Source organism: Aricia agestis, chromosome 9 (genome assembly GCF_905147365.1).
Source record: "Aricia agestis chromosome 9, ilAriAges1.1, whole genome shotgun sequence".
NCBI classification, from domain to species: domain Eukaryota; kingdom Metazoa; phylum Arthropoda; class Insecta; order Lepidoptera; family Lycaenidae; genus Aricia; species Aricia agestis.
The window spans coordinates 10,435,849-10,459,345 of NC_056414.1; the positions used below are offsets into that span (position 1 = coordinate 10,435,849).

Below are 23,497 nucleotides of genomic sequence, written 5' to 3' on the forward strand. Positions count from 1 at the left end.
GAGTATCCAACACAGAAAGAAGTATAGCAATATTCTGCGACCAATAGAGCGAGAATCAGAGGAAAATGTAAAAAAAACCGTGAAATTTTATTAAAAGTATAACGTAGACCACAGGGAAGGACGTAGGCTTCTTTTTACGGAGAAAAGAACGGTTTCCTCAAAATACATAATTTACGCGGGTAGAGCCGCGCCGAACTCATATTCGACTGATTTTAAGGTCTGTCATTTCTATATGACAGACCTTAAAAATGCATGCATAAATTAGAAGAGACTAAAAATAAATAACGCGGAGGCAACGATTTATATTTTGTATTCCCGTAATATATGACGCGTCGCATATAGTTTCTGCAAGACCTGACCCTTATATTACGAGTCGAAAGCCGTTGGGAACGAACATTAACATTCACACGATAAAATCAATTACATTATCGATAATATCACTTCACGCTCCTTAAAACGATCTTAACGACTCTTTTATTTGTGCATAAAATTGTTTTTCTGATTGAGAAATATAAATTATCTGACATTTACTTATGTACTTAATGAATAAGCGTTAAAGGGTTCCGAAGGGCCGCCATTCGAACATTAAAGGATAATTAATTAAATTAATATACTCAAATAGTTGTAACTAAAACAGCCCTAGTAAAGTTTGTGTTTTGTGCGCTAGGAAACAAATTAACTTATTAAATGTCTTAAAGATCGTTTTATTATTTTTGGCTTAGATGCGACACTAAAATTCTTTGTGTCGTTTACCGTCATTTTTACCTCAGAAACCTTCCTTTTCCCGCGATAAAAATTATCCCATGTGCAAACTCGAAAGTCGAAGCATCTCCAATTAACCTTCATCAAAATAGGTTTAGCGGTAGGAGTGAAGAGATAAACGACAGACAATGTTAAATAGTAATAAGGATCACTTATAATTTTAGACAATTATATTAAGAGGGCGACTAACCCAAAAAATCAAACATCGTCCTTCTCTTTTTACACTCACGCCCGTCATATGTCAGGTGAAAAGGGACGACGTGGAATCATCGCCAAGTTAGTTTTTTCTTAATAACTCGATAAATATACAACATTTTAAAAATCCGCCAGGTCAGTATCTCAATGATAGAATTTTATACAATGCGTTTAAATATTAACTTAGTTTAATGCACGGTTACGGCAATATATGAAAATTTCGTGAAAATTAAATGCATCTTTATGATTTTTTTCTATCGAGAAAATTTTAAGATATCGTGTTTTCGCTCAGATCAAATTCTTGAAAATATAATGTAGTATCTAAGTTTATAAAATCGACAATTTTGGGTTAGTCGCCTCCTTAAGTACATACCAAACTGAAACGGTAGTGTTGTTCTTTCGAACTCGAGCTCTCTTCGAAGTATGTGGAATAACGTGCCATATCCGACTAAGTCCTCTGTGTAAGCACTTTAATTTTTTTACTCTGACCTGAGTAAGTGAGTAATATGCTTTGTTTAGGTAACACAATTGTAAAAAACTGACAATATTCTATACACTGTGGCCACTACTGAAACTATAAGGCCTGCTCACGAACATGTACCACATTTAACTGAAGGATTTACGTCAAATAACACATTTATTGGTTATAATTAGAATTTAATCTGTGTTTTCCCTGTACTAAGCTGTTGGTAATAATAAATAATATTTGCGTATGTCTTCCTGCTTAGCGGTTTTGGGAGATAGACATACCATACCATAAAAGAAGAAGTTGAATTTTGTATGATTTTCCGCAATTTCTTCTTTCGTCTTTAATTCTACCGGTAGGTTAATATTTTACCAAATATGAACCTACCGGTAGAGTCAAAGACGAGCCAATTTCTCTACGCAAGGAATTTATTTAAAAAATAGTAGTACCTAATGGTATAACACCTAGGGACTTGTGCCTAAGCTAAAAGTTTGGATTTAATTCTAATTTCTGATTTTAAAGATAATAGTCCAGTTTGCTCGCTTTCATTATATACAGACTCAGAAACTAATTAAGGGATTTCGACAAGAGCAGTAAAAGTGAAGCCGGCCAAAATATGCAGTTTTAAAAATATGTCTCGCTTTGTCTAGATATAAAATTTAATATATTATTATTCTTAGCAATATTCCCCGAAATAAACTTCAACCTGTAAGTACATGAGTGAGTGTACGCATAGGCATGCGTACAGCACCTCCCTCCTCTCCCACACTACCTATGCGTACACTCGCATGCAAGAACTTGCAAACACCAAAACCACACAAGCAATAATGTTAGCAAATTCGTGCAAGGCCTCTTACCACCATGCAAGTTGAAAACCTCGACGCGGGTTTCGCCCCAACACCGGAGCATCATCAGGATGTTGACTCTACGAACAACGTCCGTCAAGTGCCGCCACCGGCTAAATCACCGTCTTTTATACCCTATCGATCCCCGCTACTACTACACTATCCTCACCATATACACTGTACACCCGAACATATTAATAAGCGGTGACGTAGTCAAGCAAGTTTGGTCATTCAACAATGCAAGTCTGTTATTTTTCTTTTCTTTTATGATCTCTCATTGTTCCAACCTTTGATTATATATATAATATAAGGTTCCAACACGCTCAGCCGAAAGCCTTTTGGAAAACTTTATAGGAATGGCCATAGGGCACGCTATGATTACTATTTAAAAGGTGTTTAGCAAAATGTGACTTATCAGGATGACCACTCCTATAAGCCGCGATATGTTCTTTATACCGAGTCTCGAAGCTGTGTCCAGTTTGACCCACGTATACACTATCATATTCAGGACAATCGATCTTAAAGACACCAGACTAATATTTTTTATCAATCCGGTCTTTATTCAATTAATTCTTTCTTTATTATTATTCAAATTCTTTATTAAGCATTAAGCATACAATAATATACAATATAGTATAAAAGCTAGGTAGCGTACATCACGTCGTCTAATCCCATGCTAAGTAAAAACTTGTGTTATGGCAATCAGACAACAGATGTACGCCGAACAATTTTATCCTAATATATATTATTTACACATTCACACACACAATCACACTACGCTTCATCACGTAAAGTCTCTTTCGGCGACGTGATGCGCGCTTCGTTCGGGAGCCTCCCCCGGAACCTCCGGTAAACTACACCGGCGGGTCAGAACTCCTCCACCTCGAAGATGGATAAAACTTGAGTCGGCACTCTCACCACAAAGGAACTGAAATTCACTTTGTGGCGAGAGTGCAGACGTTCCACCCTCAAGGTGTAGGTGGTCTTCTCGCAGATGTAGTTTACGACGTCTTCGACCGTCATGGACCAGTGCAGGCGCGACACGTAGAGCGGCGTTGCGGGCACCTCGCTCCGCAGGCGCAGCTCGGGCACATAAGGTGCGGTGCCGCGATGGTTGCGGACGGTGGGCTTCCTCTTCTTCCTCCTCTCCACCAGAACGAAGCCCTCCTCGTCGCACCTCCTGCTCTCGTCCCTGTCGAGTCGAAGATTTTCAGCCTTGCGGCCCTCCTTTGCACCCCTCGCCTTTTAACAAAATCTCGGCGGTACCAGCCTTATAAAACTGGCCGAGATTTTGTTGTGTGCCGTACGTGGCAACGCATTGATACTATGGCGCACACATACAAGCCGCGCGCGGTGCCTTTGTATGAAGATAAACTTCCCCTCCTTTTACTATGGTACAGATGCCTCTCCCATGTAGGTCAAACTGGACTTATATCTAATTACCTCCTTATCAATAGGAGCTCAATTGCTGCTCAAACCAATCACAAAAATATACGCTTTCAGCGCTGCTACTAGTTACTACAGTCATGAACATATAGGGGACACAAACACTCCTTAAAGTATTATCATATTTTGTTACACCCTGTATAAAAGCTGCAATGACCTGCGAATTGAGCAAGTATAGCGGTGGCTTTATAGTGAATGTAGATTGTAGGCCATGAGGTCACAGGAACTCGCGTCGACCGCCACCTGCCCCGCTCACTGCTGTACCGCCGCGCCGCGCCTCTTTATAGAATCAAAGTAATATCAAAGCACGCCTTTACGTCATACAGGTTATATGGAAACCGAGTGGTCACACTTAAGGGCCAGTAGCCCCTAAAATAAGCAGGTCTATGTCTGTCAGTACGAATATGTAAAGGACATTAAAATAACATTCATATCAGCGCGCCTTGTACAGTGGCAGTTACGTGCTCGCCGCGTGTCTTGATAATAGGAAATAGGAGAAAAAAACCTTTTGTTTTTAGTATTACACAAATCAAATATATCAAATCGTTTAGGTTAGGTCACGACAAATGTATTTCATTTTTTGTTTTTACTAGAAAATGTGTCTTTGAGATTTTTTTCTATCGAGCAGAATTTTCAAATTGTGTACTGATATACCTTTGCGTATAGGAAATTTTCTCAATTTTAAAACGGTACTTTTTTATACGTAAATAATGACATTTTCTTTACACTTATTTTACGTAGTTGCAAGAACCACAGCACCTTAAACGACGCGTACGCGTTACAACGCGTAACGATGACGATAGCGAAAAAAAAAAGCTTCCACAACCACAGCCGAACATATTTAAGTTCCTCTTTTTTTTGGAAGTCGGTTAATTAATACGTCAAGTCATGCTATTTGAAATTATTAAAGTATATTATGCGTCGCGCCAGTTTCGTTTTTAGGTGTGATAATAGCTGCAAGTAACGCAAGGGACAAATAAACTTTGTTGCGTCCAAAAATTAGGGGCCCAAAATTGTCATAATTATATTTGCTTAAAAAATAAAAAACAATATCAAAGATAATTACTATTAACTATGTCTTACAATAGCAATGTCTGTAACTCTCAATTCTCAGGGTCAAAACCAAATAGTAAGATGAAAAATGAAATTAAAAAATATGTTTTATTTCTAAATCGGTTTAAAAATTAACATGTTCTCTCCATGAGGCCTACCGCCGGTTCAGGAGCTGACCCGGCGAAAACAACCGGCGCGGCGTTAGAAGCTCTCAAATTAAATCAGCCGTATATGCTCGAGCAAGCAATACAATAATAATATGCATAGCATAACCCTCATGACGTAATAAATAAATAAAAATTAAGAGGGGCTCTGCATCAAAGCACGTCAGTCGATGTTGAATGGAGGAAAGTTGTATCCTTGACATGCGCCTGCGCATTCAGCCGCGTGGCATTGAGACGATAAGATAAACGAATTCGAAATAAAAGTACGCGATAAGCCGACCACATTCAATTATAACTCGATACAGGAGAAACAAAGTACATATTTACAGTTCACAATTATTATTTTGGCCAACATACTGCTTTGATAATATCAACAACTGAAAGAATTTTTAAAAAATAAGCTCGGGCGGATTATTATAATAAGTAGTAAAAGGGATTGTCAAAAACCAATTATCTACCTTGATTTACAAACAAAATACTTTAGATTTAAAACCAAAATATTGTCATTTAAAAAAATAATAATTCACTGATAAAAATAATTAGGGAGCAGTCTGGAAAATTTCAGTAAAGTAACAAACCGCTCGTTGCAGCTAGTGTTTCATTGAAAATAATTAGGTAAGTATAATGAAAGTTGCCAGTTGCCACGTTTCAAAACTCATCTGCACAAAATGCACAGTGTTTCTTCATGTTTATTAAATTACAATACGGTACATAAGGAGCAGAAAGAAAGAACATTTTATTTGTTGTTTACGTCTTACCTTACACTGGAAAGACATAACCCCCTGACGCAATCGGGTTAAAAGACCCTAACCTCTGTCCGAAGTGTCATTACACGAGTGACGAGAGCTAGAGTCGTCAGCAAATAGAGGATCATCTGGCCGATTCTGTATCGTACATTTGTGAGTTAATAAATGAGTTAGTAACGAAACGGAGGAGTGAGTAACGGAAAGTGCCACTTTTTGTATTCACTTGCATACAAAAGTGAGACTTTCCGTTGCTCACTCCTCCGTTTCGTTACTAACTCAGTGATTAACTCACAAATGTACGATACAGAATCGGCCAGCTTGTGCGCCCCACGCCGATCCAGCGTGCTAGCTAGGTGTATCAAAACGTACGTTATAACTAGACATCGGATTATATGCATTTGCATAATTGCATATGCAAATGCATATTTTGGCAATTTTTCGTTGATAATGCATATTTCGACCATATTATGCCCTAGAAGTCTCTTAAAATAGCTATCATAATACACGCCGAGGCCAATATCTTTCTACTAATAAAATGTTTCTGTGTAGTTTGAAAAAAAAAGAATAAATTACTGTAATGAACGTCCAAGGGCACTAAGATTGCAATCGGAAAGAAGAAAAAAATCCTGGATTTGTTCGAATTATGAAAATTGCATTTATTATCATTATGGGCAACACCGGAAAACTCTTCTAAAAAATTATACATAATAAGGGGGCGGGGGCGCCCAACCCAAAAAATCAAACATTGTCCTCTCTTCACACTCACGCCCGTCTTTCATAAGAAAAAGGACGACGCGGAATCATCGCTAAGTTAGCGGGCAGTTATAGGTATTTTTTTTAAAGGATATCTATTAAGTTATTAAAAGAATATGTACTTAACATAATCCTTGCCTTATCTATAAATATGTAATTATACTAAAAAGTTTCAAGCTTTTTTTTAATGTATTACTCGAATACTAGCAGTTTAACGTGGTTATAGGTGATTTGGAAGCAACTTCGCAATTTTTTTTCTATCGAGAAAATTGTATGCTATCGTGTTTTTGAGTAACATAGTCACTAGTGTTAGTCCTGAAGTTTGCTGCATCTTAATTATTTAATATTCAGTTTTTCATTAATATTGATATTACAGACGATCATGTAAAGCAATTTGATATAATACTTAATAATATAAGTGACTTTTGATTGTGCATATGCATATTTCGGCACTTTGGTCGTGCATATTATCTGATGTCTAGTTATAACTTATAACATAAATTATGAAATACAGTTTTTGCCCGAATCATACTTAGAAAGATAATTTTGGTGTTTCCTTTTCGAGTACCGTTTTTCATTGGTGTACTGTTGCTACTTGCTAGGTATTCTAAATCATAATCTGGTAGACTTGCGGTAGGTTCTATCGTACCCGCAAACTCGCGAGGGGTGGAGATCCATGGGGTTTTAGTGGGTAGACTCAGGAGACGCACATACCCCGTCCGATATCCCCAATCGCCGGGGATGCGTAAGCATTTCCCCATGAAAAAAAAAAAGTGTACTTAATCATAATATCGCTCATAATTTCATACTTTTGACAATAAATGTATGTATTGGGCTAGAATTGCCGTTTTAACTTTATAATACAGTAGCTACTAGCTTGAGATTTGAGGCCAGTCTAGTGATCTAGTCTAGAAAATGCTCTACTGTTTATTATTATTAGTATGTAGTATTAGTCACTTCACATTGCATCCGTTAACTACTGAATTAACTATAGTAAACACTCACTTTCTGACCTTGAGTACGTCAATACTTTTATTTTTTATTTTTTTTTATTTAAAAAATAAAAAAAATGCTTTTTACTGAATATAAAGAGGTAGTACTTAAATAGTCTGATGTTACAACTTTGTAAGTATTATGAGTCCATTTGTTGCAAATTAAATACAGCGGGGCTAAAATGGTCGCTTTGGAGGATCATATTATGATTCATTTTTTTTAAATCGCAAAATGGTCACTCTGCTTGCAAATCATGTCTAGTAATTCGTACTAATTTGACATTCGTCAGTTCGACAGTTTTGACAATTCATTTGCTGAATTGATTGAGAGGAATGGTAAAATGTGACCATTTTAGCCCGCTGCTTTTCGATTTTATAAAAATAGTTAAAAGTATTAAGTTTTCTTTAAGTATTTGAATTCAAAAAGTTAGATCACTTCTTTATTTACACTACACAATAAAATGGGTTTATTCTATTACAATTTATAAACAGAAATTAGGTACATAGCTCTAATAAAATACTAACCAGATCGAAGTCACGAATAAGACGAAGATCTTTGACCTTTCAGGTTTTCAAGAAAGTCAAGTGGCTGTTCGGACCAATAAAATGAGGCCCTCGTACGTGTAGAAAGGTGACTAACAATATACTAAATATTAAAAGTAAAAGTAGGCTATATAATATTACATACTAAAGTCACAGCGTTTAGGCGCAGCGCAGACGACAGACTATCCGTGATGCACTTTTTAATCCGTGGAAATAGAACCTATGCAATTATATGCAGTAACGCTTATGATACTAATGTTATAAATGCGAAAGTGTGTCTGTCTGTCTCACGCCGAAACCGCTAAATCGATTTTGCTTAAATTTATTATGGAGATACATCGAGTCCCGGGCTTTCCCGGGTACTTTTTATCCCTCGTACTTACTCGAAAATGTACGGTTCCCGCGCGATAAATAACAGGGTCCCCAGTAATAAATATAATTAAACAAATTCTCTGATTATTTCCACGAAAATTGTCTCTTTTCACACCCTAAAAGTTGGTGTCATGAATTCATGATAACACCATTATAAAAGATTTTGAAAATTATATATTTAGTTACCTTCATGTTCATATAAATATTATTATCATATTTAAATATCGCAATCCATATCATAATATTATTATAATTTATGCGAAAATGTATATCTGTCTGCTTATCTTTCGCTCTATCTCTTCACGTTTGGCATCGAAAAGGACATAGGTAAGATTATTTTTATCACGGAAAAATGTAGGGTACCCCGCGATAAAAGGACTTCTGCGCAATACGATATATATAAATGTATAAAAAATTTTGCTCGTGAGTTGAGAGTAATTATCGTAGAGACTAGAGCCACTATGACTCTACGATGAAATATTTTAATTTACTTTTAATCTTACACTAAAATGGTCACAGAGTCGTTACCCTTCTCCAAGACAAATGGCCATTGGCCACACAAGATTGGTCGAAAGCCGACACGTCAAAAGCTATATAAAGCAACCCCGTTTCCTCATTGTTATCAATTTATCAATGACGCAATTCCTACGCTTGCTTGTAAATAAAGGAAAGCGGCGTATTGCTTTACAATGTTTAAGTGCCGCTTGAGAAATTGTTGGAGATAATATATTGCTCCTTATCAGTCAGGACTTATGTTGTACGTTGTTTATTTTTCATTTAAAGCTTTTATTTATTATTAGCTGTCCCGGCAAACGTTGTTTTGCCATATAAAGTATTTCACCCATATCATAATTTTTGAAGTGACAAAATAAATAAATATGTCACCATAGCAACGTCTATCGCTATCCCGTTGCACAAACAATGGTCACCGTCAGTCTCAAGTTGTGATAATTTACTATTATTTATTCAACAAATGCACTTATCAATATAAAAAGTACCCCGTAGCCGATTCTCAGACCTACCGAATATGCATATAAGATTTGGTAAAAAATAGTAAAGCCGTTTCGGAGGAGTACGGTAACTAACATTGTGATTTGTGACACGAGAATTTTATATAAGAAGGTTTCCTGTGCTAAATAATTTCAGTATCTAAACTATCCATACTTATATTATTGCGAAAGTGTGTTTGTCTGTAACTTCCTCATGCCCAAACCGCCGAACCGATTTTGCTGAAATTTGGTATGGACTATGTAGATACTCCAAATTCGTGGGAAAGGAAGTAGAATACTTTTTATCCTGGAAAAATGTACGGTGTGTAACGAATTTTGGAGCAACAAAGTTGCGGGCGTCATCTAGTCTCGAAATAAATTAAACAGTAAAAACGTATATCATACGTGGTAATGTCTAATATAATATCAGCCGTAAATACTCTAATAGTTAAATGACAGTTTGGGCACTATGCCCAGTATTTTATGTGAAGTCTACTAACCTAGAGCAGTGACTGTTAAATTAAAATCATTCGTTCAATTTACTATTTTGATTTGAACGAATGATTTTAATTTAATAGTTGCTGTATGTTTTAGGTTAGTACAATAATATTAAATGGAGTATATATAGGTAACAAAAAATTAACTAGTAACGGTCAATTCAGACCAAAACGCGTAGATGCATTTCTAAAGTATGGATTTGACTGACCAATCATGGGCGTACCCAGGATTTCAGCTAGGGGGGGGGAGGGGGGGGCAGCATACCTCTTTCGAGAAGATGGTCGGTCTGGTATATTGAAACAAATTTGACTTTTATTAATCTGATTGAAAAGATATTTTGTTTCCAACACTTCATTTTTCGCAGAGTAGGTAACACGTTTATTTCCACTTGCCAGGAAAATTGACGTTTATTTCATCTTCTGCCCCCCCCCTCCTCCCTGCCCCTACCTGGGTACGCCCATGCTGTAATAAAATACAAATTTAGAAATGCATTCACCCTTAAACTGAATTCACCCTTAAACTTGTATTGTCATTATCCTTTTTTACATGTTCATTTACATGTCATTAAAGTTTCCAGAGAGATATCGATGCAAATCATCAATCAATTACTGGGAACTTAAATGATAAATCAAAACACTTAAGCCACGGCCCGCGGTTATTATATGGCGGCCCCATTTGTGTATTTGTTCTAGTTCAACACTCACCGCTCACGTCACAATCTATCATCCAGAGTTTACTTTGGCCGATCGTGACACGTGTGTATGGCCGTATTTACTTGTAACAAATATTTCCATAATAAAAAACAATGTGTGCTGTTTGTCCGCCAGTTTTTTGTGGGTTTTGTGGTTATAGAGGAGGATACATTACTGTGCCTTGGTAGACTCGTAGAATTTTCTTGAGCTTGAGAAAATATTTTTTTTGGAATTGGAATACCAATGATGTTTGTTAATCTACTACGAAATAACTACTGAATAGATTAAGATGAAACTTGGTGTGTATTGGATCACCTTTTTATATCCAAATTTGAATAATAATATAGAAAAAATTTGTGCAAAGGAAATCAGAGGCAGGAGAATGTAAAATATAGCAATTTTTCAAGTGACATTAAAAACTCCTTAGTCACCCGTTCATCTTAATTACCGCTTTATTCGCCTAAACGATGTTATGTAATGTAAACAGTCACTGTACTTAGCCAGTCGGTCGGTGTTTGCGAAAATTTTGCCAGCGCACGATAATATTCTTGACGTCAATGAGATCTGTGAAAATACGTTTTGCTTGCACGTCGGGCAAATGTATCAATAAGTATTTCGACGTAGTCGGTAGTCGTAACAGAGTTGAATACAATTTTGCGAGTGGAGTAGAATGTAAAGGTTAGGAATTCTTGAAAGATCTGAAAATCTCTAAGTTTATTCAATTTGATTTTAGATTTGATGAAGATATAAGATATTCCATGACAAACAACGTCATGGAATATCTTATATCTTTAAACAAGCAATTCTGGTAAATCAAAACACCGAGCAAATCAAAACACGAATAAAATGACATTTTCTAAAAATGATTCCTAGCTGGATCGATTTATCGCCCCCGAAACCCCCTATATACTAAATTTCATGAAAATCGTTGGAGCCGTATATATATATATATATATATATATATATATAAGGCTCCAACGATTTTCATGACATTTAGTATATAGGGGGTTTCGGGGGCGATAAATCGATCCAGCTAGGAATCATTTTTAGAAAATGTCATTTTATTCGTGTTTTGATTTGCTCGGTCAAATAGCTAGTAAAGATGGTATTGGTATAGCAATAAAATTCCCAGAACACAATTAGTTTTATTTAAATACCTAGATGTATTTCAATTTTATTGAAACTAAAAGGACTCAGATCTACTTGTACTATAATCTATTCTGTATGATTCTGTGCGAGATCGTAAAAAAGAGAGCCAATTTTTACCGCAAGTTGCACACAAATCCTTGTTGTTACGTAGATTAGTTACTTGAAAATCGTTTTTTCAGAAACAATATTGCAGTAAATCTGCAGAAATTCATATTTTTATTTTTTATACATTATTTTTATAATATTCAAAAAACTTAAAAAATACACTCTTATACCAAATAAATTACCATTTTATATACGACTTTGCCGAAATTTAATACTTTTTATTACCTTTAAACTACGTCATTGTCATTATTTTCCTAATGGATATTGTTTGGTGTTTATCACTGTAGTGATTATTAACTGAACATAAAACTTGCCTTTATCTGCTTAATGTTCCTACTCTTTTTTCAGTTGGTAATCAAAAAAATATAAGTCGGTTAAAAAGAAACTTTTATTTCTTCAATAAATAAGTAAGTGGGTCCACTTCCAATTTAAACTGTGGAAATTCTTAGCTTAGCTTGGTAGAGTGTTCCTGGTCGCCAGCTACCTAGTCTATATCTATATATATAAAACTCAAAGGTGACTGACTGATTGACATAGTGATCTATCAACGCACAGCCCAAACTACTGGACGGATCGGGCTGAAATTTGGCATGCAGGTAGATGTTATAACGTAGGCATCCGCTAAGAAAGGATTTTGATAAATTCCAACCCCAAGGGGTTCAAATAGGGGATGAAAGTTTGTATATAATAATACTTCTTAACGCGAGCGAAGCCGCGGGCAAAAGCTCGTATTAATATAAAACTCAAAGGTGACTGACTGACATGGTGATCTATCAACGCACAGCCCAAACCACTGGACCGATCGAGCTGAAATTTGACATGCAGGTAGATATTATGACGTAGGCATCCGCTAAGAAAGGATTTTGATCAATTCCACCTCCAAGGGGTTAAAATACGGGAGGAAAGTTTGTATATAATAATACTTCATAACGCGAGCGAAGCCGCGGGCAAAAGCTCGTCAAACAATAAATTTAATCGGACAATAAATTAAATTTGATGCCCACACGTCAGAGTACCCGTCAAGACGAATAAAACAAGCTCAAACCACAGAATACATATCCCGTACTCCATAAGGCAAGGCCATTTCATTGAGAAGTTCCCGTGATTACTTTCCGGTTCGAATGATGACCAAAGCTAGATACAAAAATCTCTTTAGGCATTTGGGAATACCAGAAAGAATCCTTAAATTATGATTGAGAGAGATTTAGACATCCCGTTATTTTTGGAATTTTGGATATCCACCAATGTCTATATTTGCCTCTCTTTTCTCCTTTGCTAGCCTTTACCTATTTAATAAAAAATGAGTTATACAAATTGTTATATTTTCAGTTTCTTTCTATAGCATTAAACCAGATACCTGCAGTTGGTGTGCGGCAGCGGCATACCTACCTACTTAATATTTAAAAAACGCCAAAGTCGAAGCCTTAAACTCTCCATACTTTTTATTCTTTAAACATCATATTTTTTGGCAGCATTCAAAACAAGATATTTGCAATTAGCCTCAGTTTTATTGGTAGTCGGCTGGCTGTAACACACGAGGTATATTTGATGTAATTAACTAATGGACTGAAAGTTAGCTCTTCGGAGAATAGTTAACGGCACACCTTTATTGCGTTACCGGCTTTAATAACTCCTTGATGAAATTAAAAACACTCACGTGGGATTACTACCTGACAATGGGATGAAAGTTTTTGGTCTCATCATAGTTGATGACGACCTCTGTGGCTCAGTGGTGAGCGCGTTGGTAGCTCAAGCCGGGGGTCGCGGGTTCGAGTCCCGCCGACGGAACAATAAGTTTTCAAAGTTCCTGGGTCATGGATGTGTATTAAATATGTGTATCATATAATAAAAATCTTAAATATATGTATAGTATAAAAGTATTAAATATATTTCCGTTGTCTGGTACCTGTAACACAAGTCCTTCAGGTACTTACCACAAGGCCAGACTGACGTGGTGTGAAGCGTCCATAGATATTATAGATATTATAGATATTATTATAGTCGTGTTTTTGTCATGATCAGCTCAGTCTTGTACTTACTTAATTATTATTATTATTCGTTTTCATTTCGGGGTTGGTATTGGCGTTGTGGACGTTTCCATCTACATTCCTCATATATTATATGAGAATTTATTAATATGAGAAAATGTTTGGGCGTTTTGGACATTCATCGTCATCTGTCTACAGAGTGAAATCCCAGTGATAATATGACGGTTTTACTACGCCTAGGTTAATACAGAATACTTAATACATTATAGAGAATTATAAAACTGAGCTGATCACGATGAAAAACTATTATGGTAGAACAAAAATATGCCTCCCTAATTTAGGGTTAGTAATAAAACATCAGTGCTTTTTCTTTCATACAAAACGTAACCTGCATTTTTTGCTAACGAGGCGCACGCATAATTATGTGTATTACATGCTTTTTTTTTTAATATCAGCTAAAGAATACATAATATTATGTATTGATAACGAAATCAAATGATCTATTATTAGGTAAGTGGCTGGAGCCTGGAGAGGCTGGAACTTATCTCTCGGTAATCGTTGGATGCACATTGCGAGTTATTGATTTACAGTACGGTACAGGAAATACTGTCATTTCATTCATATTTTATTTCAGTATCAAGCACTCCCGATCTTTATTTTTTTACGCTAAACATGTATAGGCGAAAAATTAAAAATTCAGCCCTAACCCTAACTAAACAAAGAGTTCAATGCTATGTTCGGAAAAAAATGCTGACTTTTCTCTGGCTTTCCCAGCCAATGACGAAATACCGTTTCTATTTACGTTGTGAGAACAACTTCAAATAATTAGACTATTTAAAGTTTAAACATGAGTCCTAAATCCTAGTTTATTTCCATTAAATGCTTAACAAATAAAATTGATAGCAAATCTTTGGAAACTATGGAATTATAATTGATTCATCAATGACAACCATTAGATTGAACAATAATAATTTCATTAACGGATTTCAATGAAACAAAGCAGGAAATTACCGTATAATTGTTCAAATTGTTGTTGTTTATTATGTCCACCATGGGCCGACTTCTAAGAACATACATTTCCGTCTTTCCGAGTTTTCGCTGAATGCTGGAGTAGCTTCTTGTCATTGCTTTTTCACAAGGAAAACTTATAGACAATCCTGAATTACCTGTATGAATTCCTTTAAGTTCAAATCGTAAACACTAAAGGTAGCAATTTGTGATCGATTGAATTGTAAGCAAAACATTGTATCAAATATTTCATGGCCATGAACAACAATGTTTTTTTTTTCTACGACATTGTTTTGTTGTCGAAATTACTTCCCATCTCCTGACCCACTTTCTCCTACTAGCGTGTTATAGGTATATGCGTATTTTATTTCTGTAATAGGCAATTACATAATCTCATTATAACTTTGGTGAAATTGACGAAGTTTGTCACTTTCTAAGAGACATTCATAGCAACGTCTAGAGGAGTATATTATTATAATATACTCCTCTAGACGTTGCCGCTTCGACGCTTCGTATAAAGATGTTAATTGAACCTTAATTACAAATATTTCGCGGACCCAAAGCGCTCATACTACCGCAGGAATGCGATTCAATCTCGTCTACTATTTAACATAGGAGATAAGATGCGCGCTAAGATCTTTACTGAACCTACCAAAATATAGCCATGAAAGTTATAAAACTAAGTAGCTATTTACTTACAAAATATTCAGCTGCACTTTGATCCGCGAGTGTAGGCGTCAAGAGACAGCCGGGAGACGGCGGGGCGGTAGCGGCGGGCGGGGGCGGCGCCAGCGACAGCAGCTCGCCAGCTGATGCCGAGAGGCTCCCGGCTGACGCCAGGTTCCGGAGCCTGTCCGCCAGGTCCGTGTGGCCACTTTGACTAGATTTAACGGCGCCGCTACTGTCATTGTTCGCACTTAAATTGTTAATAATTCGCGGTCGTCGGAGCTTCCTGGATGCTGCGCGCCATCTCCTCAGCCTGCACGCCGCGTTGTTCAGCACCTCGTCGGTGCCGGGGCATGTCGTCGGCTCCTCGTCGGACTGCACCGCGTTGTCGACGTCCACCACCTCGTCGATGTAGGGCAGCTTCTCCTCTACTGTGGGAGCCGGGGTCTCCACTATCAGCGCGCTATCCGCCGGTCTCAAAAAGTCTCTGAGCGCGAACGCTAACCTTTGATCGGAGTTCAGCCCACCGGGGGCATTACTCGCGTCTGCATCGACTGCATCTTTGGTTTCGTACGTGATTTCGTCCATCTTAAATTCCTTGGGCTCGGTTCTGAAAGCACCACCACCATTTTCGTTCGAATTAACGTCTACGTTTATTTCCTGGCTATTGGAAGGCATTTTAACCGATGCCCGAATATATACTAAGTTTTAAAATTAATCGATACCCATGGACGTCATGTTCGATTTGTTTTCGCGTGTCCCATAAAGCGTAACTCGATCACATTTTATCGGCACAGTTTTTGATAAATGGCCTTTATCAGATCGTAGATTATGGAATGAATCTAAACTGTCGACGAATCGATGGAGAAGCTCCCGACCATATTTCACAGAATCATCGCGCACTGCACTTCAGAACGACAGCGTATTCTTTCGCAAAAATAAATATCAATAATCTAACACTATCCGCAATAACGCTCCGGATTACAGGCGAGAAACGCACCGCGACCGGCCTCGGACATATGGAGCTCTGTTAGCAAACGGAGCGGTACTGCCGGGCGGCGGCAACATGTACGATACACAGCCGTCTACATCGTATGTTTCTTTCTTGTTTGTATTGACGTACACGGTACACCCGACATGCGCGAGTTTAATCGAGATAAGCAGCGCCTTCGCACGGCGATAACTTGAAATAAATACAAGTGCTGCCATCTACACGACGTTTATTATAGCTACGTAGTAAAATATCTTTGGCTACGCCTAAAACATTCAGCTCCTCTAGCGAGTTACGTGAACTAGCAGTTAAGTAAGTTCTGGTGCTATTGTACAGAGGGCGCTTTTATTATTTAAAATAAAATTAAAGAAAAGTTTAGTTTTCATCAGAAGGATTCTTATTGCCAGTCCTAAAAGAGTAGACGGTGGTGCTAATTTTACTAACTTTTGCTAAAATTAATCGTAAATAATAGCGACGGCGGTAGTAGCAAGCGACGGTAACTGAAGTTGCTGAAATTAAGAGTAAATATTGAATAATCCTTTCCATATTTCTGAAAAATGGGACTGTAGCTTAAAATAATGACGAAATGAGGAAGGTAGTGAAGGTACCCCAAAAAAAGAGTAGGTAAATCATTAAGATAATATAAGTACTAAATATTTTAATAAAGTTTGGACTAGATAAATTTCTAGTTGATCTAGGCCGGTATAAATAGTCAGTACTCAAGATGCATCTTGGTCTCAAGACACGGTTCAGGCTCTGTGATTTGTTGGCTGTCAAAATTTAGACCAATCGTAGAGCCAAACCGCGCATGGGCGTACCCAGGTTCTGGGCCAGGGGGGGGGCAAATTACCCAGGTTCTGGGCCAGGGGGGGGGCAAATTACCTAGGTTCTGGGCCAGGGGGGGGGGGCAAATTACGCAGATTCTGGGCTAGGGGGGGGCAAATCAGATTTTTTATAAGCTAGGTGCTTATAAAGAATAAAAAATTAATAATTTTTAGTTATAAAATTATTGAATTGCAAACAAATGACAAAAAATCGTTTTATTATTTTTAATTTTTATACATGAAAGTACTAGATACGAGGGCTGCTATTTATGTATCCGGAATTAAAAAAAAGAAACAAACATATATCATTTAATATGGTTTTATTGCTTTTCAAAATATTCGCCGCGATGATCGACACACTTTTGCATACGCTGGAACCAATTTTCATAGCACTTTTTCCATTCTGATTGAGGTATCTCCAAAACGTGCATTTTGAACGCATCAACAGCCTCTTCGCGGCTCGAAAAACGTTGACCACGTAATTTGTTCTTCGCGTATGGAAATAAAAAGAAATCGTTAGGTGCCAAATCAGGGCTGTACGGCGGATGACCAGTCAATTCGATCTTTTGACCCTCCAAAAACTGAGTTGTTTCAGCTGAGGTGTGCCAGCTAGCATTGTCGTGATGTAATATGATTCTGCGTTGTCGGTTGTCCTTTCTTATTTCTTCAAAGACTTCTGGTAAATAAATGGTCGTATACCATTCAGAATTAACCGTTTTACGATTCTCTAATGGCACTGTAGCCACATGTCCATTAATTCCAAAAAAACAGGCGACCATTTGCTTCAAAGTACTTTTTGCACGAGTAACTTTTGTTGGTTTCGGCTCATCTTGGAACACGCACACCGTTGACTGTTGTTTAGTTTCGGGGTCATATGCATAGATCCAAGATTCATCACCTGTGTAGATATTATAAACGGCTTTTGACGTACCACGGTTGTATTTTTTTATCATTTTTTTGCACCAATCGACACGAGCCCGTTTTTGATCGATTGTCAAGTTGTGCGGAATCCAACGCGAACATATTTTTTTTACAGCCAAATGTTCGTGTAATATCTTATGTATGCTCGTCATACTTATGCCTAAGGACGCTTCTATCTCGCGATATGTAACATGACGATCACGCATTATTAGTTCCCGCACAGCATCTATATTTTGTGGGACAACAGCTGTTTTTGGGCGACCTTCTTTATTTTCATCCGTGAGCATAGACCGCCCACGATTAAACTCACTGTACCAGTGATAAACAGTGGTTTTTGATGGTGCTTCATCTCCAAAAGTTGCGGTGAGTTGAATAAAGCACTGTTGTTGATTTAGCCCACGCCGAAAATCGTAGTAAATCATTGCACGAAAATGTTCACGCGTTAAATCCATGGCAAATGAAGACACGCAATTTTCAAAATGACGCCACAATGGAAAAATAATTGACAGTCACATGAAACAAAATGTATTCTTCAACCAAAGAGTTCTATTTTCAAATGTTGTAATTACTTTTTAAATATTGTTCTTGTAAGTGGCCAGTTCCGGATACATAAATAGCAGCCCTCGTAATATACTTAGTAGGGCAACATGACATGATTCAAGCTGCCCCCCCTGCCCCCCCCCCCCCTCGGTACGCCCATGAAACTGCGTCTTGAGACCGAGATGCATCTTGAGTACTGACTATTTATACCGGCCATAGTCATCCAATTATATGATTCATAAACAGTCTGTTTCATAACATTTCCAACGCGATAAAAATTATTCATAATAGCAGTCATTACCGCACGAAAAGTAACAAAATATAATGTGTGGCATTATTATGTGTCCCATTGTCACCTTGAAAATTCTATTGAGGCCCACACCACCACCAAAATATAATGATAACGATTATGAATCGGCCACAAATTGTTACTAGCGTTGTGAAATCTTTTATTGGTCTTACGTCTGCCATTGCCCATTGCCATTCTTACGAAGCTGACTAGTATTCAATAATTCCAACTCATAAAATACCTAATACAAATTTAATATTATGTTTAACATGTGTAAAATGAATAAAAAAACATATGTTTGAGATTGTAAAAGATTAGTAACCTATGTAGTTGATTGCATCAATTTATCGCTAAATAATCACGTCCACTATGCCATGAAGGTTGCAATTATTAGGGGAATACCACCAATTGTAAACACTAAGGACATATTTAATGCCAGCTCATCTCCATCTGAATTTATAGCCATAATACGAGTGTACGCAATTGTAAACGCTAGTCTGTGCGCTAGTTTAGGTAAAGGACGGACACGCTATCGGTTATATATGTGTCTGTGGCTGTTGACGGCCTGTTTGGGGCTTCTGCCTGCAAATCCCGTGCCATCGTATCCCGCCTCCAATATAGTGGTGGTACAAGGCGTGCCGTCCCCTATACTAGTACCGACGACGGCGGCTCCCACGACGGCAGCAGCTGTAACAAATGCACCCCCGCCAACAGGAATGCCAACTGGCATGCCAACCGGAATGCCAATGCCCGCTCCAACTGGCGCTCCTACACCGCCACCAACTCCGCCGACTCCGCCACCCACGACCACAACTCCAAGAGCGACGACCGGTAACACCATTCCCATATCTCCAATAACGGAAACATTAACAACTGCATCGCCAACCATCATAATAACAACTAATCAACTCACCCCAATAACTTACGCGACTAACACGCCCGTCGGAATAGTGTCTCAGGTACTGTTGTGCTCCAACCCGGATATAATTTGTATTTCTAATCCGACCGAAAACACCACAGGCTCCCTCCCCATTGATCCGAGACTCGGAACGACCCCAGGAGTATCCGCGCAGTATCAAGGCCCACCGATAACTGGCTATAGCGGCCAAATTCAGACAGCTGATACGGCCGTGAAATTCCCCAGACAAAGGAGAGAAGCGGCTTACGATGCAGAGCTGAGTGTGAATATATTAAAGATGAGATGGAAGAATACAGTGGAGCCCCATAAGATTCGTAAGCGACAGAGCTGTCGTTGTGTCCCGGCTGGTACCTGCGTCAAAACGACATACGGACAAGGAATGATAGACATAAGGATCGTGACACCGGTAAGCGAAACCTTAATTTTTAGAGAACGTAAAGTTTTTTGTTTTATTTAGCATAAGTAATTTTTGCTGATACAAAATTTCTTATAATTTCTTGCAGGTAGCGCAATGTCCGACTGGCCAAGAATATTGTTGTGGAAGTACTACAGCGCCCATCGCTTGTGGTACGTTGCAGACAGTGCCTGCCACAAGTGTAGCACCCGCTGCAGGTCAGGCTAGCTTTGGAGAATATCCATGGCAGGTTAGAGTGCATTGTTGTTTATCTATTAAACCAAAGCTTGCTTACTCTGCCTAATCGTTTTATTGAGAAACATGTAGATTGTAGGTACCTATTAATTATATTATCAGATTAGATTTTCATGTCTTCGTCACAGTAGTGAAAGTGACGAAGACATGAAAACCTACGCTTTACAATTTCCTATAAATTTTCATTTGTTTCAGGCGCTGATACTTACGAAGCAAAATGAGTACATAGCAGGTGGTGTGCTTATAAATCAACTTAATGTTCTGACTGTGACTCACCGAATGACTCCATACGTGTAAGTAGTTTACTTTTCTGAAAGTTCTATCAGAGAGATTAGTTTATAGGTAGATGGCAGATCTTTGTAATTTAGTCGTGATATCGGAACCAACATAATATCCTGACTTAGATTGACTTGACAACCTGACCATATATATTAGTTGGAGTTGAGCTACACTTGAATCAAATTTTCTGATAAGTATTACAATATCTATAATAAATTATGAATATAAAATCTGATGAAGTCTATATTTAAAATTACTTCTTCAGTGTTTCAGGTACAGCTCCTAATGTGAAAGTGCGTTTAGGGGAATGGGATGCTGCAGGCACATACGAGCCAGTGCCATTCCAAGAGTATAATGTGGCTAAGGTCTTCTCTCACCCGTCTTACAACGCGGGTACTCTGCAGTATGACATAACAGTTCTGAGACTAGCATCGGCAGTACCCTTCACTCCAGCTACTGGTTCCACTACAACGATAAACAGAGCTTGTCTTCCTCCGTTAGCTACTGCCACATATACCGGGCAAAGGTATATTCTTATTATATAGACTTTCCGTTTATTTAATCTTAATACAAGGATTATACAATAGACGACCTCTGTGGCTCAGTTGGTGGGCTGTTTGTAGCTCAAGCCGGGGGTCGCGGGTTGGAATCCCGCCGACGGAACAAAAAGTTTTCATGTGGGTCTGGGTCATGGATATGTATCAAATAATATGTGTATCATATAATAAAAATCTTAAATATATGTTTAGTATTACAGTATTAAATATATTTCCGTTGTCTGGTAAGTACCTACCTGTAACACAAGTCCTTCAGGTACAGCATAGGACCAGACTGACGTGGTGTGAAGCGTCCATAGATATTATTATCATATTATTATTCAGGATATCTTAATACATTTAACGTGGGAGAGCCATGCTTCGGCACGAATGGGCCGGCTCAACCGAAAACCGGCGTGAAACAGCGCTTGCGCTGTGTTTCGCCGAGTGAGTGAGTTTACCGGAGGCCCAATCCCCTACGGTCTATCCTATTCCCTTCTCTATCCTCCCCTACCCTATTACCCCATTCCCTCTTAAAAGGCCGGCATTGCAACTGCAGCTATACTGATGTTGCGAGTATCTATGGGCGACGGAAGTTGCTTTCCATCAGGTGACCTGTTTGCTCGTTTGCCCCCTTATTTTATAAAAAAAGTAGGTACTTACCGAAAGCTTTGTTGCGGCGAAATTCGTTGACCACGCAGAAATCGCATCATACACATCAAAATTGGTTTAGTACTCAGTTTGAATGTAAAGAGATAAACAGGAACACTTTCGCATTATCTCTGTCATTTTAATGTCTTTGTTTTCTTCTAGATGCTGGGTCGCTGGTTGGGGAAAGGATATGTTTGGTATGCAAGGGCAGTACCAGAATATTTTGAAAGAGGTTGACGTGCCTATTGTGGATCCCGCCACCTGCCAGACGCAGATGCAGACTGCTCGGCTCGGCCCTACCTTCGTGCTTGATACCACTTCCTTCATATGTGCTGGAGGAGAAGCTAATAAGGACGCCTGTACAGTAAGTTATTTTTACGGTTCCGTAGTTAACAAGGAACCCTTATAGTTTCGGTCTGTCCGTCCGTCTGTCCATCGGTCTGTCCGCGGTTTTGCTCAGAGACTATAAGACCTACAAAGCTGTAATTTGGCATGAATACACATAATATTAATGATGCCGACAAAATGGTACATAAAATCTTCAAAAATATTTTTTTATGGTACCTGCCCTACACATCAAGCGGGGATGATTATTTTTTCGCGCCCATCCCATCGTGTCGGGTGTCATTGGATGGGTTTTTTTAAAATATTATGGAATACTCATAATATTTTATCATCATATATAATACTTAGATCATTTTCCGATTTAGGGATCGATTTGTGAAATATTAAGTTTTAAAGTAAAAAAAATCGTTAGAGTCCAGTGTCCCCCCTTCTACCAGCTAAGCGGTTGCTTCTAGAAATGTGAAAAAATTCATGGGAGTAGGAAATATGCTGAATTTAAAAGAAAAACTATCACGGCTAAGAAGACTTAATAAGTTATTGAGTAATAATAGTCGATCAATTTAAAAAATGTAGGTATTCGGCGAAGTATAAAGGAACTTTTCGTTCAAATTCCTTTGATAGTAGGTAACTAAGATGATGTTGTTAGTATTGTAAAACACGTTATTAATGTACGTTCATTGACCATACAATTTTTTTCCAAAACTAAGGGTACTACGGAATCCTATATTGCGCGTGGCCCGACACGTACTTGGCTGGTTTTTTTATACCAAGTTGAAAACTAACTTTGTAATTGTTCCAGGGTGACGGTGGTTCGGGGCTGGTGTGTAACATGAACGGTCAGTGGGTGGTAGTCGGGCTGGTGGCCTGGGGTCTCGGGTGCGCCAACCCCAACGTCCCCGGCGCCTACGTCAACGTGGCCGCCCTCCTACCCTGGATACAGCAGCAAGTCGCCGCGCCGTAAAATAAAAACTCTCTTTGTTATCCGCTTTATTAATACTCGATGCTAATCTAAAAGAAACATGTGAACAACGTTTAACAACTAACAACTTTAAATTAAAAAAGTGTCCCCGTTTTCTTCTTTCAAACAATAATTAAAAGGCGACGCAATAAGAAAAAGCTTA

The 23,497-nt window shown here is 38.2% G+C and overlaps 2 protein-coding genes across 2 annotated transcripts in view; one reads left to right on the forward strand and one right to left on the reverse strand.

Annotated features, from left to right (window-relative positions):
- Positions 1–16,572, reverse strand: part of LOC121730736 (C-Maf-inducing protein-like) — a 59,213-nt gene extending 42,641 nt beyond the window's left edge. Inside the window, exon 1 of the mRNA XM_042119877.1 lies at positions 15,466–16,572. Coding sequence (XP_041975811.1) covers positions 15,466–16,110 — 645 coding nt within the window. The 5' untranslated portion in view covers positions 16,111–16,572. The remainder of the gene's footprint in view (positions 1–15,465) is intronic.
- Positions 16,573–19,505: 2,933 nt separating this feature from the next.
- On the forward strand, positions 19,506–23,482 carry LOC121730271 (phenoloxidase-activating factor 2). Its single transcript, XM_042119246.1, has 7 exons — positions 19,506–19,828; positions 20,018–20,322; positions 20,420–20,560; positions 20,761–20,858; positions 21,110–21,370; positions 22,194–22,395; positions 23,176–23,482. Exons 1-7 carry the CDS (start codon positions 19,540–19,542, stop codon positions 23,335–23,337), a joined length of 1,458 nt encoding a protein of 485 aa, XP_041975180.1. The 5' UTR covers positions 19,506–19,539; the 3' UTR covers positions 23,338–23,482.
- The last annotated feature ends 15 nt before the right edge of the window (positions 23,483–23,497 follow it).